The sequence below is a fragment of the Toxorhynchites rutilus genome, chromosome 2, assembly GCF_029784135.1.
Source record: "Toxorhynchites rutilus septentrionalis strain SRP chromosome 2, ASM2978413v1, whole genome shotgun sequence".
In the NCBI taxonomy this organism is placed as follows: Eukaryota; Metazoa; Arthropoda; class Insecta; order Diptera; family Culicidae; genus Toxorhynchites; species Toxorhynchites rutilus.
In genome coordinates this window covers 209,983,185-210,001,587 of record NC_073745.1, presented here as the reverse complement: position 1 = coordinate 210,001,587, position 18,403 = coordinate 209,983,185, and the positions used below count along the sequence as shown (strand labels likewise).

General features: G+C 40.1%; 1 protein-coding gene across 2 annotated transcripts in view; it reads right to left on the bottom strand.

Annotated features, from left to right (window-relative positions):
• The window catches only part of LOC129771821 (uncharacterized), a 28,899-nt gene extending 10,806 nt beyond the window's left edge, over positions 1-18,093 (bottom strand). Inside the window, exon 1 of one of the 2 annotated variants that reach the window (XM_055775882.1) lies at positions 17,311-18,093. In XM_055775882.1, coding sequence (XP_055631857.1) covers positions 17,311-17,344 — 34 coding nt within the window. In that variant the 5' untranslated portion in view covers positions 17,345-18,093. Of the gene's footprint in view, positions 1-16,730; positions 16,909-17,310 lie in introns of those variants that run through there. The other variant, XM_055775884.1, reaches the window with a different exon arrangement.
• Positions 18,094-18,403: the final 310 nt, after the last annotated feature.

Here is an 18,403-nt window from a genome sequence, read left to right as displayed (position 1 = left end):
CGTCGAATCAAGTGGAAGTACGCAAACGAATTTTGCGCGAACGGCAGCAAAAGCCAACACTGTCGGAACGCGATCTCGCCAAAAAGCTAAAACTGCCGAAGAGTACCGTGTGTGCAATTCGTTTGACCAGCGCTTAACTGTGGATCAGAAGGTTGGAAGCGGAACAAATCGAAAAGTATGCTCTCGACAGATGGACCGAAAATTGGTTGCCATTGTTGAGAAACATCCTAACCTTTCAGTTAGAAATGTAGCTCGAAAGGTTGGAAAATCAAAATCATATGTGCAAAAAGAGAAGCAGAGGCATGGACTGAAGGCGTACAAAGTGAAAAAGGTGCCCAATCGTGATGATAAGGAAAATTTCACTGCAAAAAGCCGTGCTAAGGTGCTCTACACCCAGTTTTTGCAAAAATGTTCATGCACCATAATGGGCGATGAAACTTATGTTCTCGAAACTTCAAACAGCTTCCGGGTCTCGCTTTTTATACTGAAATGTGAAGGAATGCCGTGGCCGAGTGTTTCCGGACCAAGAAGCAGTCTAAATTCTCCAAAAAGTACTTGGTTTGACAGGCCATATGCAGTTGTGACCGAAAATCCAAACCTTTCGTCTCTACCGGCACTATCAACAAAGATGTCTACGAGAACGAATGTCTCCAGAAGCGGTTGCTACCGTTCATAAGAAGCCACGACTCTACAGCGTTGTTTTGGCCAGATTTGGCCTCTTGTCACTATGCAAAATTCATCCTGGAATGGTATAATGCACATGAGGTCAAATATGTGCCAAAAACAGCAAATCCACCGAACTGTCCAGAACTTCGCCCAGTGAAAAAGTACTGGGCTCTGATTAAGCGAAAACTGTTCGAAACTCAGAAGAAAGCGAATGGCATTAATGATTTCAAGAGGAGATAGAAAAGCGTCGCCACCAGCATATCTGATATCCAAAAAAAATATATGTGCGAAGTTTCAGCTCAATCGTACATGATTTAAGGGTGCTCAAAGTTTTGATTTTTTCATCCTCGAAAATCTTCCAAGGGGGGAGTAAAGGAAAAGTTGTAAAATCGATTTTTTTTTCGATGCCAAATGACTTAAAAATGCATGAAACGTCGAGATCTGGTGTCATATCAAAAAAAATTTTGGCCGAAAATAGACCTTTTGGGACTCAATACTCAAAGTTTTGATTTTTTGGCCAATCAGGCTAAGTCCCAAGAGGTCGATTTTCGGCCAAAAAACTTTGTTCGAGATAACACCAGATCTCGACGTTTCATGCATTTTTAAGTCATTTAAGTCGATTTTCCAACTTTTCCTTGAAGATTTTCGAGGATGAATAAATCAAAACTTTGAGAGCTTTGAGGCACCCCTAAATCATGTCCAATTGAGCTGAAATTTTGCACAGGTAATTTTTTTGGGCCAATAAACAAAATGTACATGGTCGGTTTTTGAAATTTGACATGACCATTTTCGCTGCCACCGTAGTGTACAATTTCCGGGCTCGTGACTTTCCCACCGTATTTTGCCGTATTTTGACTGCACAATTCCCAGTTGTTTTCCGATGTCCCGATGAGAGAGTTGAGGATTTTCCAGGTGCTTGCGCAAAACCAATTAGCGACGTTGCTTTCCGCGTGACCCCTTTTTTTTTATTTTCGAAAATTTGACAGCGATAAAAATACGATGTAAACAGTATACTTTATTTATTTATTTATTTATTTACTAGTTTTTTTTATCCCTTTTGTTTATTTTAGGCTCATTGGCATTTTAGCTGTAACAGAGCCGAGTTTTAATCGTGTACATGTCACATATTTATCATATCTATAATTAGCACATTACACAGTTGCCATTTTTCGGCGTTAGAGTGTTCCCTTCTATACCATTGCAAATGGTACAAATTTACACAGTAGCCATTTAGGCGTAAGAGTTTTCTATCTGTTCTTCCATTATCCAGTTAAGACTGGACAGCGGAGACAGTCGTTGATCCATTGTTGAGTTATTTATAGAACAGTAGCCCGATGTGTCTGGCAGAGCAGAGCAGTTGTATGGATGAATCGATCTTATTTCGACCGTGGATCGTTCTCCATCGCTGATGATTGTTGCGTGGACGTAGCTATTCTGTAACAACACAAAGATGGTCAATGGGGGCCCTGAGTTTTGAACTCACGATCGATCGCTTACTAAGCGAACGCGCAATTTATTTACTAGTTGACCCGGCAAACTTCGTGCCGCCCAAAATTTGTTTTTTGTTATCAATACCTTCAAACATTCACGTTTTCTTACTAAGCGCAAGTTCATGAGTACAATCACAGAACTGTTCATTGATTGATTTTCTAGTCGACCCCGTTAAATCTACCTTTTACTAAAAAATTCCTAGTACTTCTATCAAAACTCATCATTATAATATCAGATTATTTGCAGACACAATTCTCGTTCAAGATTTTTTTACCACTTGAAAATAACATGTTTCTCCGTTACATGGAATAAATGTTTTATACAGAAAATATGATAGAATATAGACAGACCCCTATCTATTCACCATAGAAACGTTTCGTGCCCCCTAAAATCTTCATATGCTTAATTTGGCTCCATTTGTTTGATTAGTTTTCAATTTATGCAGAAATTTGTTTTTCATTTGTATGATAGCCCACCCTAAGCGAGGGGGAGGAGTGTCTAACTACCATAGAATTTGGTTTCATTTGCTTGATCAATTCTCGAGGAATGTAGTAGGTGGGTGTTGCCACAAAAATAAAACACAAATTGCCATAGATTTGAGAGGAAAGAACCTACACGGAACAGAGCAGACCATGCACCAGCCCGTAAGAGCACAAAACCACTTATTGTATTACAGATTACATTCAAACCAATAGATACAATTTACTTAAACTAGCTTATACATAACATCAACATTATTACATTATTACAAACAAGTTATACATTCAATAGTCATGGTGATAAAATATCGTAAAACATAAACTTTAGACTAGCACGAGAATTATTAAAGTCAAATATATAATAACATTTGTTTAATATTTCACACATGCTGGTCAGAGGTTTATTTGCACCATAGTTTGTACGCAATGCCGGAATATTCAGAAATAAGTGGGAACGTAAATTTGTTCGTCTTGTGTGTATGTTTAACTGTTGGAGAAGTGCAACGCAGTCTATATCTGACCGTAATAGATTAGCAACAAACATTGCCTTAGACAGGTCTTGACGCACATTTAGAAGTTGCAGGCTCAACAAATTACATCTAATTTCGTAACTTGGCAGGTTAACGGGATCCCTCCAGGGTAGTTTTCGAAGAGCAAAGTGTTCAAATCTCCTCTGAATGGACTCAATACGATTGACTGCATTATTGTAGAACGGTGCCCAAACTACTGAACATTATTCTAATGTTGAGCGGACTATTGAACAGTACAAGGTTTTCAAATATGCAATGTCTCTGAAATCCTTTGCATAGCGAAATATAAATCCAAGCAGAGAAGATGCTATGCTGGCGACATATGACACATGCTGTTTAAAGGTGAGATTAGAAACAAGCATTACTCCCAAATCCTTCACAATAGACTCTCGGTTTAGTGACTGCTCACGAAGAGAGTATGTAAAGCAGGTGGGTGATTTCTTTTCTTTTCTACAGAAACTGATGACAGAGCATTTCGAAGCATTCAGTATCATCATATTGTTTTGACACCACTCAGCAAATATGTCCAACTGTTGTTGAAGGAAAACTGCGTCAGTGCGATCGTTTATGACATGGTACAGCTTGAAATCATCCGCATAAGACAGTTTCTGGAATTTGATTGAGAAGTGAATGTCATTCAAATACAGTAGAAATACGAATGGACCCGTGACCGAGTGGTTAGCGTCTCACATTATCATGTCGGGTGTTCGGGTTCGATTCCCGTACTGGCCGGGAGATTTTTCGTCAGAGAAATTCCTTTGAATTGCACTGTTGTTAGGCGTATTCTAGAGCTTGCCCCTCGGAATACATTGAAGGCGTGTTATTTGGCTTAAGAAATCTCAACTAAGTATTAAGAAGTGACGCTAGTTGATGCATACGTTGAGACGGCAAAAGTTCCACAGAGAACGTTAACGCCATTCAAGAAGAACGAATGGACCGAGATGACTGCCTTGTGGTACACCAGAAGTCACAGGAAAAGGTTGCGAAACATGATCGCCTATTTTGACAGACATTTGACGACCCGTGAGATAAGATCGAAGCCAGTTGAGGAGTGTACCATGGAAGCAAAGTCGCTCTAGTTTGGCAACAGCAAGTCAGTATAGACAGCATCAACCTGTTTCCCGTTATCAAGCTCGCGAATTATAAATGATGTGTATTGCACTAGATTTGTTGATGAATCCATGTTGTTCAGCGGCTATATAACTGGAACAACTGTGTTTAACGTAGTCTAGGACGATTAATTCGAAAAGTTTGGACACAGCATACAATGCCGCAATGCCTCGATAGTTCGTAACAGAATGCTTGTCGCCTTTCTTAAAAACAGGAAAAATGAGCGAATTCTTCCAACCGTTAGGGAAAATTCCAGATTTCAATGAGAGGTTGAATATGGCTGCAAGTGGTGTACTCAGGACGTCTATACAGTATTTAATCACCAAGGCGGAGATTCCATCGGGACCAATGCAGGTGGAGTTTTTCAAACGAAGACCAGCTTTACGAACGTCATCTCTCGATAAATGTGGATGGGGTTCAATGGCTAAGTCCATGGGAACTTCTCTTGCAGCATTTGAAACGAGTTAATCAGAAACAGCGAAGTGGAAACACTGCGAAAATGTGCCATGAACAGATCGGCGATTCCATCAACGGTAGACATTTTCCGATCTCCATTGGACATCGTGGAAGGAAGGCCGGATTCCTTATGATGATCTTTCACGTGATTCCAGAATCTTTTGGGATTACATCTAAGCTTATGTTGAAGACGATACTGATGATTGCGATAGAGATGTTTGTTGAGCGCCTTATACTGTTTGCTGATTCGTATGTATTTATTTCTCGATTCTTCTGTTCGCAGTTTGCAAAACGTTTTCAAAGCAGCCCGCTTAGAGGGTTTTTAGGCGCTTCAAACGATGGTTGGACCATGGAGGGTGAATTGGTGAGAGCGGAATTTTCTTTGGTACGAACCGGTCGATTGCGTAACCAACTATACATGTAAATATATTCGATGCAACATTCAAGTGACAACCTGACGCATTTCTTCATCCCATTTAATGTTGTTGAGAAAAGCGATCATTCTAACGAAGTCAGCTTTCCAAAAGTCGTATGAGATGCTTTCTGTGGCGTTTCGGAAAGGAAAAACCTGGCAGAATTTTAGCAATACTGGTAGAGGTGGATGGTGAATGCGATGTTTCACTAGTGGCTCAGGTGCCTCAAAAATTGAGCAGTTGGAAATTAGCTCCTGACTGAGAAAACATAGATCGAGCAGTCTATGATTCGCATTGGATTGATTGTAGAGGAATCCGGCATCGTTTACACACCATTTGAGTGAAGATAGATTGAAATCACCAATAACAAGAAAATAAAATAAAAATAAAAATAAAAAAAAATCCAGAAGAGAGAATTCATGTGTTAACTAGCTGACCCGCCCAAAATTTGTTTTTTGTTATCAATACCTTCAAACATTCACGGTTTCCTACTATGAGCAAGTTCATGGGTCTAATCACAGAACTCTTGATTAATTGAAAATTCCTAGTATTTCTAACAAAACTCATCATTATAATATCAGATTTTTTTCAGACAAAATTCTCATTCAAGATTTCTCAACCACTTGCAAATAACATGTTTCTCCGTTACTTGGAATAAATGTTTTACACAGAAAATATGATAGAATAAAGACAGCCCTAAATCGGACAATTCCTTCCTCGAGTTCTGATCTTATCAACACATTCGACGATACTTTTTTATTGGTATAGATAGAAGAAGATATAGGAGTGCGTTTCATCGTGTGTTGAACATATGGGAATTTAATTTTCCGAATTTTCCCTTTTTCTTTCAGAGTTTTCCGAAAATTTTCAATTGTCATGTTTGGTTGGAATATTTTTGGTTAAAATATGTGTAATATTTTTATGGGACCCCCTCTCCATTCCAGAGGAAGAAGGGTGTCATACCATCATAGAAACATTTCTCATACCCAAACACCCTCACATCCCAAATTGTGCTTGTTAAGTTCTCGAGTTATGCAGAAATTTGTTTTACATTTCTATGACATCACCCACCCCTCCATCCGAAAGGTGGGAGGAGTGTTGAACCACTTTAGAAATGTTTCTTGCCCCCTAAAACCTCCACATGTCAAATTTGGTTCAGTTTGCCTGATTAGTTCTTGAATTATGCAGAAATGTATGTGATTTATCAATTCAGAATCTCTTACTCGGTCGAGAGGCAGGTATACAACACAAATGCAAACAGTTTTTGATTGTAGAGTGAAGGACATCCACAGTTGTTCAACACCTGTGCAATTCGGTGGATGGAGCTGTCGAGATTGAAAAGTTGACCCAAGTAAAACTCCACCACCATTACTTTTAGGGCTCGTGTCTCGTGACCGTTCAGTGCGATATACTGTGAACTCTGTGCTGAATATTTGCCTAGAGAGTGTGCTGTTTTTTAACCATGTCTCCGTGAATGCATAGATGTCGTAACAGGCGTCTGAACAAGCCAATCTGTATTGCGCCACTGACGTGTTGATGCCTCCAACATTCAGGTAATGGATGAGTACGTTATGTTCCAGTAGTGTGTTATGGTTACATGGGACACGGTCGCTGTAACGCGAAGATCCATTGTGTGGAGAACAAGATGAAAACAATGGATACTTTCCTGATATTACAGGCTGGACGACTCTTCCACCAGACCCAAGCACAGGTCTGGGACGACTGTTGACTGCAGGCAGGAAATGCTCGACTGTGCTGGAGGGCTCAGTGTCTCCCATAATACTGAACGGTTTGCGTCCCAGGTGATGTAGACTATCAGAGTTGAAGAAGCTGCGATGTGATGGATTTTCAACGTATGAAATGCTTGTATTTAAAGTGTACTTGCCAGAGGGGGCAGCTCGTTTCCAGAACTGAACACAGAGCCAGGACGACTTGGACACTGCTGGTTAGACTCAGGATGCAGCACGACTGTGTCAGACGGAGAGAAGTCTTCCGTAGTACTTAATTCGGTGCGTCCTGTGATGCGATGATCTAAGTTGCAGTTAGGTGACGGATGGATGATCCGTTTTTTTGCTTAGGCTCAAACGTACGTACGGTTACCCCATCAGGCCAGTACCATGAGTCACCGACAATTTTAGATACGGCTTTTGATCGACAACTTTGAAGGATACGAAAGAGAGATCTTCTAGACTCTTCCCTCGCGGTACTAGCTTGGTGATTTTTAATAGAGATGAGCCAATGTTTACAATATCATGATTGGGCATCTCTGTGACGTCGTAGTGGCGAATTTTGCGAGAAGATCATGGCGTACATCCTTACAAGATCAAATTGACGCTAGAATTGAAGCTGCTTAACCACCAAAAGCGTCCTAAATTCGTGAATTGGGCTGAGCAATAACTTAAAAATAATCCGGATTTTTATCGAACAATCATTTCAGCGATGAGGCTCATGTCTGGCTGAATGGCTTCGTCAATAAGCAAAATATGCCTTATTGGTCAGGCAGCAATCCACACGTACTCCATGAGTCACCATTGCATCCCGGTGCGGTGTGGTTTATAGTCCGGCGGCGTCTTTGGGCCGTACTTCTTTCGTGATGATTAAGACCGGCACGTTACTGTGAATGGGAATCGCTAGCGCTCAATGATAACCGAATATGTTGGCCCGAATTGGATGATATGAGCTTGGACAATATGTGGTTTCAACAGGACGGCGCCACAAGCCACACAACGAATTTAACCATCCATTTATTGAAAACCAAATTTGGCAAGCGTGTTATCTCACGAAATGGCCCAGTAAATTGGCCGCCTCGGTCGTGCGATTTGACGCCGTTAGACTATTTCTTGTGGGGCTACGTCAAGTCTATGGTCCATGCCGACAAGCCAGCGACGATTAATGAACTTCATACGAATATCGAACGTAAAATTGCAGCAGTATCGGCTGATTTATGTTTGAAAACCGTTGATTTTGATATCCAGAACCGTTTTTGTTTTTTTTTAAATAACTTTGAATAGCTCTTAGACAACTGAACAAAATGGTGTGATAAACGCATCATTCGAAAGATAAAATGTTACTTGTTACTTTTTCATCCAAAAACTTCTTTCAATAGCTTTGAAATAGCTTTCAAAACAGGCTATTGAAATCATCAATCAGTATATAAGCGAGCGCCGCTCGGAAACCTACTCAGTTATAATTGAACAGTGATTGGAGCATGTTGTCGCTGTTGTGGTGAGGCTAACTTCGTTTATCATTAAAGCGCTGATAAACGGTGTCACCAAGAGCCTGTTTATGCACCTTAGGCCAGAAGGGGATCCATCAGGAGGAGAGTGATGCCACTGCATCGGAGGGGCCGCCACACACACATATACACGCGCGGAACTCTCTTTGCTACCATCGCTGCTGAAAAATAATCTGCCAGTTCCCCTGGGAATTGAAAAATACATTCATGCAAAAGAGTTTATTTTAATGTTTTCTATCCAAAAACACTGCAACCAAATACATTTGGTTTTGTGATTTTTCAATCAATCGCAATTAACAGGAAAGCTTCTGAATATTATTTTTCCCCAGTAGAAAATTTTCGTACCCAATATTGGATGCATAACATGAAAAACGGAAAAATTTTCACATCGCGAAAATCATATAATGCTGCGACCAAATACATTTCGTTTTGGATTTTTCATGGCACCTATCGGTATCAAATTATCATCGACACCACGATTTTCGCTAAATGCTCCTCTCAGTTCGGCCTGCAAAAAACTTTTCTGAACTCTAATCCATCAAATTTGGAGCCCTGAAAAGGACCTTTGATTATATGCTAAGGTAATAGCACGCTTCTCGAATACGACGGGCCAGCTGGATGTCCTTGGGCATAATGTGACGCGCTTTGCGTGGATAGCACACAAATTGATATCTTCGAATAGGCCTCCTGCAGCGTCATAACCGCGGTACTTTGGAAGCGCAAGTCGGTTTTGAAGTCCTGAGCAATTCCACGAACCAAATGCTGCAAAGGTAGCTTGCGGATCTGCAATTCGGTCGACTTCTGATAGCGACGAATTTCACGCAAAGTTCCCAATCGATAGCGATGTGGCTGCTTCATACTTCCTGCGGCTGGTGCGCTTATCTGAGATGCTTTCGTGGTGCCTTACCACCAAAAGCCTAATGAGCTGTCTGCTTGGTCCCAAACAAACGAGTTCTCACGGTGCGAGAGTAGAGTAAGAAATGAACGAAAGCAAAGGAAGCGTCATATTATAAACCATAACAGTATAGAATGTAAACCCCACCCTCTTTTTTATATTCGTAGCTTACCCTGAGAGAGAAACGAATTTATTTGAATCCGGACACTTTGCGTTACATTCAATATCATACCGCAGCCACAACATTTTGTGCATGTTGAATTAATGCGATTGATTAGTAACTATCAAGTAACTATCAGTAACTATATTAGGTTAGGTTAGGTTTTGAATAAAAGAGACTTTAAACTCTGAGAGTTCATTAGTCTCTAACTATATTAGTAACTATCAATCGCATAAATTCAACATGAAAAAAATGTTATGGCTGTGGTATGATATTGAATGTAATGCAAAGTTTCCGGATTAAAAAGCGCCCGGATTCAAATACATTACTGTATACTTACTTCGATGTTATTCGTTTCTCTCTCAGGCTAAGCTACGAATATAATAAAAGGGGTGGGATTTACATTCCATACTGTTATGGTTTATAATACAACGCTTCCATTGCTTTCGTTCTTTTCTACCTCTACTCTCGTACCGTGAGGACTCGTTTCATCGGGACCAAGCAGACAGCTCGTAAATCTACCGGTGGTAAGGCACCACGAAAGCAGCTCGGAAAAGCGCACCAGCCGCAGGAAGTGTGAAGAAGCCACATCGATACCATCTCTTTGCGTGAAATTCGTCGGTATCAGAAGTCGACCGAATTGCTGATCCGCAAGCTACCTTTGCAGCGTTTGGCTTATAATCAACGGCTCAGGGACAACAAATTTGATGGATTAGAGTTCAGGAAAGTTTTTGCAGGCCGAACTGAAAGGAGTATTTAGAGAAAATGGTGATGTCGATGATAATTCGATACAGATGGGTGCCATTGACTATGGATTTGCTAATGAAGAATACGAAATTTGTAATAGTTTGTGATATAAAATTATTGGTGTACGAATGCCGCAATCGATAGCCGATTCTAATTTGCGCTGGATATTTCCTCGGAGGACTCGATTCCTCCTTTGTGCATTAATAATCTCTCCTAGCAAAACGAAGTTGTATGATAATCACATTATTCGAATGATAAAATGCAGAAGTTTTCTGCCAATCTCGTTTCAACTTCCAACATCTCTTTCTCCCGTTTGTCGCTTTTCAATTCCATTTCTTCTCTGCAGTCGGACCATTTAGCGAAAATCGAGATATCGATGGGTGCCATTGACTATGGATTTGATAGTGAAGAACACGATATAATATGGTGTAGTGGATATTATATTACATATCAATATTCGTTTACGAATGCTGCAATCGATCCTCGTTATTGGGAAATTGGAAATGTTGGGAAGGAGGCCTTATTTTTACTGTGTAATTTCTAGGAGGAATCCATTCCTTCTCAAGTGTTAATAATCCTGCTCCGGATCAACGATTATTCCAGTTGTCGGGCTTGGGGAGTGGGTACTATTTGCGCTGGGTATTTCCGAGGAGGAATTGATGCCCCCTTTGAGCGTTAATAATTCTTTTCCGGCTAAACGAAGTGGTATGTCTAAGAGATGAAATGTCTGAGATTTATACGCTTGTTACTTATTTGTTGCTAAGTCAACGTTAGTCCTACGTCCACTTTGCGGTTATATCAAAGATATAACCCACTTCTAGTTTTTTAAAATTTTATTTAGTTACCAAGAAAGTAAATGTCGTTCTGAAATTCAGTGTGCGAATTGGTTTCGAGAGCCAGTTGCAAAACTTTCTCCACTAAGGATGGCAACAACGCCAATATCGGGCATGAGAAAGCTATGCAAATCTATTCGAGGCATGTAATATTAACAGAAGCGTTTTTTTTAGAATAGCGCAAAACGATGAGAGGTGTTTATATTTCTAGTCGCTTCGGGCCACAAATGTATGGCTCTGTATGCATGCTATGTTGAACGCTTGTTTGGTGCTGGTTGGTTTACGTTGCACGAACGATGTCTAGAGGTGCGATCGCACTGAGGCAATAACAAATAACAACGTATTCTACTATGAAGAAAACCATTTGGAGGGCGACCAAACCATTCTACCAAACATTTTTTTTTATTTCTGAACTTTCGCAGCATCATAAATTATGCGAAGTTATAAACAAGCGACTTGAATAAAATAACAGCCTAATTCTACGTCAACAATGCGGTCGTGTCTTGGACGTAACCTCCTATAATTTTTTTGAGTCTGCAGAGATATGTCAGAAGTCGGTTCAATTGAAGTATATAGTGTAGGATATAATAACTATCTTCATTTACTGGCCATTTGAACTTTATTGTTGTGCCCAGGCGCGAAACATTGAAACAAATAAAAATCCAGTGTTTCATAATTATAGAACCAGATGGAAAAACTATCTCTTCTGATGGGGTTGAACTCTAATGGGGCGGGATTTCTACTACTGGGGTAATTTTTATAAAATTTGTCATGTGAAATTATTCCAATATAACAAACCCAACATTTTTCGTTGCTATAGCAGCGTTTTTCCACATAATTTGATACTTTTCATCGAACCTTAAAAAATGTAAGACGTATTAAACGGAGTTTTTAACAAAACTCAAACAAAACAAACAAAACTTTAACAAAACAAACTAATTGTTCGTTGTTCGATACTACTGCTGTATAGCAGAAGTCAAACAGTGTCCTCCGAGTGTTTCTCGTCGAAACCATCTGCGATCCACGTAGCGATCGATATTGGAGTCCCCTTTTCCCAAGGAGAAATTGCAGAAATTTACCCTAGCTGAAGAAATCCCGCCCCATTAGAGTTCAGCCCCATCAGGAGTGCGAGTTTTTTCATCTCGCCCCATTTTTTTGAATGTTTCGCTCCTGGACATAACAATAAAGTTGAAATGGTTAGTCTTATAAATGAAGATAGTTGATATAGACTACACTGTATATTTCAACTCAACTGACCTCTTACATACATCTGAAAACACTGAAAAATGGAGTGATTCTATAGTTGATATAGATATAGGTTCTATAGATTAAACGCAGTGCATATGTCAACAAATGTTGAACTCATAAAATTTGTCCTGCTCCAAGTCGATCAAAGACGGGGACGATTTTTGAATCATTATACACTCGACAAAAAAAATAGAGGAGCAAAGCGCGAAGTCGGATATTTTAAGTGATTTTTGACATGCTGTATATTCGTGAAAAATCAACGCACATCGATGGGAGGCGCATCATTTTGAAGTTACAACTTTCAGGTATTAGAACATTTTTCGTACATATTGTTATCTTGGTAAGTGTTGGTGTAGTGGGCAACAATAACGGGAAAAAAATTTAAAATCGATTTTTCTTTGTTTTTACGTGGGACTACGTCTAACCGGAGTATATGGGGGGTAAAATGAAAACCTAAACACGGAACATGCAGGAAAAAATGAAAGATTCCGAATGCTTATAACTCGAACATTTCTTACTGGATCGGAAAGATGTTGGCATCAATTGATAGGCAATATTTCTACGCTTCTATCGTACTTAATAAAATATTATTTTTCATTAGATGAACAATTGAATAACTGTAAAATGTTAAACGTTATCTAAACGCCCTAACTGCCTCATTTTGATTGGCCCGATCTACGGTTTCCCTAACACAGCCATCAAAACCAAGCAGCCTTGGGAAAATCGGCATTGCAAATACATGAAAGTATGTTGCCTAACACAGAATTCAAAACCAAGCAGTGTTGGAGAGATCGGCATTGCAAATACATGAAAGTCGGGGGTATTTTTGTTCCGACTGAAATGTGTTTCCCTAACACAGGGATATTGGCATTGCAAATACATGTTAGTCAAGGGTGTTTTTGTTCCAACTGAAATGTGTTTCGCTAACACAGACTTCAAATCCAAGGAGCGTGGGGAATTGGCATTCCAAATACATGTAAGTCGGGGGTATTTTTGTTCCAACTGAAATATGTTTCCCCAACACCGACTTTAGAATCAAGGTGTCTGAGGAAATTGGCATTGCAAATTCATGCAAGTCGGGGGCATTTTTGTACCGACTGAAATGTGTTTGCTTAACACAGACTTCAATACCTGGATGACTGGGGAAATCGGCTCAGCAAATAAATGCAAACTGCGGGTACTTTTGTACTCGCTTGCCTTTGTGCAAACTAGAATATGTTTTCTTTTAATACGGTCTTCCGCGGATACTTCTGCACTTGCATGTTTTTTTTTGAACTCCTAAAAGTGTTTTCCTAACACGGATTACAAAAGTGGATACGAACACCACGCTTTGGCCCGGCTATTGAAGATTGCATTGAAGGATATGCCTTCATATCCTCTGCTCACTGAATTTCTACGCATACCATTTGATGATTGGGCAAGATGTTGATAACCTATTGCTGCGATGACGCCTGTTGATTAACAATATGCGTTCGAAGTACATGTCAAAATCGAAACTGAGTGCCTGAAGTTCATCAAATCAAGCAAATTCGCGGTTCGAGAAATACGTACACTTGAGAGATGCAAACTTCAGAAGGAAACGTAAAATAAAATAATCGTTTGACAATTCTTCCGTTCACATGTTTTGTGCTAGGCGTCATACCAAACGTAAAAGGACTGTCATTAAATTTACTTGTAACGAATGCATGAATTGATCTTATATGGAATAATACAATCTTTTTACTCACATGGCAAATATATTGAATTCAATTGAATTCGGGAATTGTTCTATTCAATCAAAAATTTAATCAATACAAACAAATGATTGCTACCCTAAGATAGTCCCACGTCAACCTTGCGGTTATATCATAGATATAACCCACCCATTTTTTTCAAGAATATTCTGGACAAACTCAATTTTTGCCAACCAACTCAACAGCAAATCCAATTAACCTTATCAATCAGCATTTATTTGGTTCCAAGGAAGTTCCTGTAGGACGTATATATTAGGCTGTCGAAAAAGTCCTGCGGTATTTCCGCGAGGTGTCGTTGTAAACGCGTAGTTCTAGTTGTATTCATTGTATCGAGTCATACTATAGCTTGATGGAAAGGTATTTTCCCGCGCTATAATATAGTCATCGACAGTGTTTTGTTTGGTTAAGTTGTTCGTGAGTTATAGTGTCGCAAATATGGAGCAAAATAAAGAGAAAATCCGACATTTTTTACAGTACTTCTATGACAAAGGCAAAAATGCATCTCAAGCTGCCAATAAAATTTGTGCAGTTTATGGACCCGATACAGTTTCCATTTCCACTGCACAACGATGGTTTCAACGTTTTCGTTCTGGTGTAGAGGTCGTCGAAGATGCGCCACGCTCCGGAAGGCCTGTCGTCGAAAATTGCGACAAAATCGCTGAATTAGCCGAGAAAGACCGGCATAGTAGCAGCCGTAGCATCGGCCAAGAGCTGGGGATAACTCATCAAACCATTATTAACCATTTGAAGAAGCTTGGATTCACAAAGAAGCTCGATGTATGGGTGCCACACACGTTGACGCAAAAAAACATCTTTGACCGTATCGACGCATGTGACTCGCTGCTGAATCGCAACAAAATCGCCCCGTTTCTGGAGCGGATGGTGACTGGCGATGAAAAGTGGGTCATTTACGACAACGTGAAGCGCAAACGGTCGTGGTCGAAGCCCGCTGAAGCGGCTCAGACGGTGGCCAAGCCCTCATTAACGGCCAGGAAGGTTCTGCTGTGTGTTTGGTGGGATTGTCAAGGAATAATCTATTATGAGCTGCTTCCCTATGGCCAAACGCTCAATTCGGACCTGTACTGCCAACAACTGGACCGCTTGAAGGTAGCACTCATGAAGAAGAGGCCATCTTTGATAAACAGAGGCCGCATTGTCTTCCATCAGGACAACGCCAGGCCACACACTTCTTTGGTGACGCGCCAGAAGCTCCGGGAGCTCGGATGGGAGGTTCTTTTGCATCCGCCGTATAGTCCGGACCTTGCACCAAGTGACTACCACCTGTTTTTGTCCATGGCGAACGAGCTAGGTAGTCAGAAGTTAGCCAAAAAAGAGGCCTGTGAAAATTGGCTATACGAGTTTTTTGCCAATAAGGAAGCGAGCTTCTATAACAGGGGTATTATGAAGTTGGCATCTCGCTGGGAACAAGTCATCGAACAAAACGGCGCATATTTGACTTAAAACAGATGATTGTAACTATTTTATGAACAAATGAAAATTAAAAAAAAATACCACAGGACTTTTTTGACAGCCTAATATATATTTTCATATATTATATATATTTCAGTTTGAATGAAAAATTACCCCTTCATGAGTTTGTGGGTGTGGAGTGCGTGTATGTGTGGAAATGCGTATGAATATGTGTGAGTATCATCACTCCTTACAATATTCGTACATACAAACGCATGAAAACGAAAGTTACGAATCGTTCGTTCCGAAAGTCGCGCAGGATTTTGTACTTCTGATACGGTTGCGATTAAATGCTCCTCTAATTTACACAAAACTTTGAAAAATCGGCAAGAAAAAACGGCTGAAAGTATCAATATGAAACGTTCACGGATATTTAGGGAATACACTGGGCTAAAAATTAAAAAAAATAAAACTACAATGGATTTTGTAAAACACTATAAAAATCCTGTTTTTGGCACTTTTTTTAAATCTATGCCAAAATTTAAATAATTTTTTTTTCGTCAAAGTAATAAATCATCCTTGTGCAGAATTTATTGGAGTTTTCAAAACTGCCTTCGATTTGCGGTGCGATGGCTGTTTATTGAATTATTCATCATCAAAAACGAAGGGGTAGTTTTTCATTCAAACTGAAATATCTCTGTGTGGGAAGCTCCTACTGGAACGTTCTTGGAACCAAATAAAAGCTAATTGATAAAGTAAATTGGATTTGCTGTTGAGTTGGTTGGCAAAAAATTGGGTTAGTCCAGAATATTCTTGAAAAAATAAAGAAAAAACGATTTTTCATTTCTTCTCGATATTGTTGCCCACTACACCTACACACACCAAGATAAAAATATTTACGTAAAATATTATAATACCTGAAAGTAGTAGCTTCAAAATGGTGCACATTCCATCGATATGCGTTGATTTTTCACGAAGATACAGCATGTCAAAAATCACTTGAAATTTCCGACTTCGCATTCTGTTCCTCTAATTTTTTTGTCGAGTGTATATGTTACGGTCAGGATCAGTTCGACGTTTAATAACAGCTTCTCAAACACACCATGGCGTGGATCACTGTCATATTGACATATCAGTATAGAACTTGTTCTAGTTGACACCGCTAATAACTGGTTACAGACTCGTCTAGAGGAGGAAAATGTTCGCACAGAAACTTATTCAGTATTAAAACCTCATATCAATTGTCTGTTTTTTCGAGCATAGCAGCTTCACACACGGATTCTGGGCAGCTTCGGTATCGGTATACTAACTCGTCATAGCTCACCATTAGTAGCCGTCAAGACTTAGCGCTAGTCAGGCCAATAAATGGGGCTATAATTTCCCATTTTCGCAAAAGTTGCTCGCAACACCAAGAAGCTTCCCACACCGGCTTCACTCCCACCTGGATCACTGCTTACTCTTATGCCGTTGCTCTTTCGCCGTCTGGCCGACGTTTGACGTGCGCACAGGTACGTAAGGTCTTCACACATCTAAGAAAGCAACAGGATTCGGACGGGGATAATCCCACAATGGATGGCCAACAACGTTAATGCCACCGGTATGCGAAAAAGAAAAAAAACCTTCCCAGCAACTGCGCGGAAGAAACAAAACGAGACATTTCAATCCACTGCAGACAAATAAATTTCAATAAAAACTCCTTCGCTTTCGCTAGGGAGACTACGTGCTAAAAGGCTCCCAATAGTGGGATATCACTAATGGTGCTTGAAGAATCTTCATTTTATTTGTTGACAACCTTCAGCTGATTATTAATATGTAAAACATTGATTGTTTTTACTGAACGAAACATGTTTAAAAATCCATCAAAAAAAAAATCGGAAATTTTTGCAAAAAGTTGTCAGACTTACCTGCTAGAAATATGAACAACAGAAAGGACAGCATTTTTCTTGAGGTTATGCTGTTTTCCGGACGAATACCGTTCACTTCTCCGATTATGTCGTAGTTTCTGCTCCTTTGCTTGCTTACTTTTCCACTTCGCAGAAATAACTTACGATGCTGACTGTTTTCAAGTATTTCTCCCGCTTCCCCGGGCAACCGAACTTCATTAACTTTTTTTTCCTCCGAATAGCTTCTATCGAAATTCACTTTTGTTCAAAATTTAATTTTCACCTCTCGCTTGTTTTGCTCGGAAGCTACGTTCGAGGGCACAAGCATGCCGGAAAAGACGAGATCCACGGAGAGTGAAAATAACTTTCTGATTAAGAGTTTTCCACTTGTGTTCTGGCGTCTGGTTGTAAATTCACTCTTTTCGCTTACCACTTCCTTTTCGACTTGCTTCTTGATTTTTTGGGGATTTTTCAGCGTTCAACTTTTCACTACATTCACTTCGACAAATAGAGTTCTGGCCAGCGAACACCGCCTCGTAATTTGTTCTGCACTTCTGTGCAACTGTGCAATCGCTTTGAAGTCGGTCCAAAGCTGTTTGATGGTTTTCCGCAACTCACTGCAAGATGTTCTCGAGAGGGGGATCGTTTTTCTTTATCCCGATCGTTTTCCTCTTCTTTTTTCCTCTCGACGCCACAGCACTTTTCACAATAAACCGTCGCTTCCAATTTTTCCACCAGAGCTAAACTATTTCGACACTAAGCGGATTTCGCGCAGACGGCAAATGGTCACTCCGCGGTTTGCTGACGATGTACACTTTCGGCGGTCCAACGGATGAATAACCAACTTGACGGCGGCTGAAAAGTTTATACTTTAATTTTGGTGGCTCGTATGTCTTCTTCCGCTTGTTGGCTCCTATCGTTTGGGTGCAATTTGGTTCGCTTTTTTTTTCGAGATTTCCTTCCACATATTGCTTCCTTTCTTCGCCACCCAATTGGGATTGGGGCTTTGAAGAAAGTGGATGATTATGCTTCGACTCTGAGAGCCGAATAAAAATATAATATGGGTGGCACTAATTAATAATTTATAGCGTATACTAAATGCTGTCATTTATTT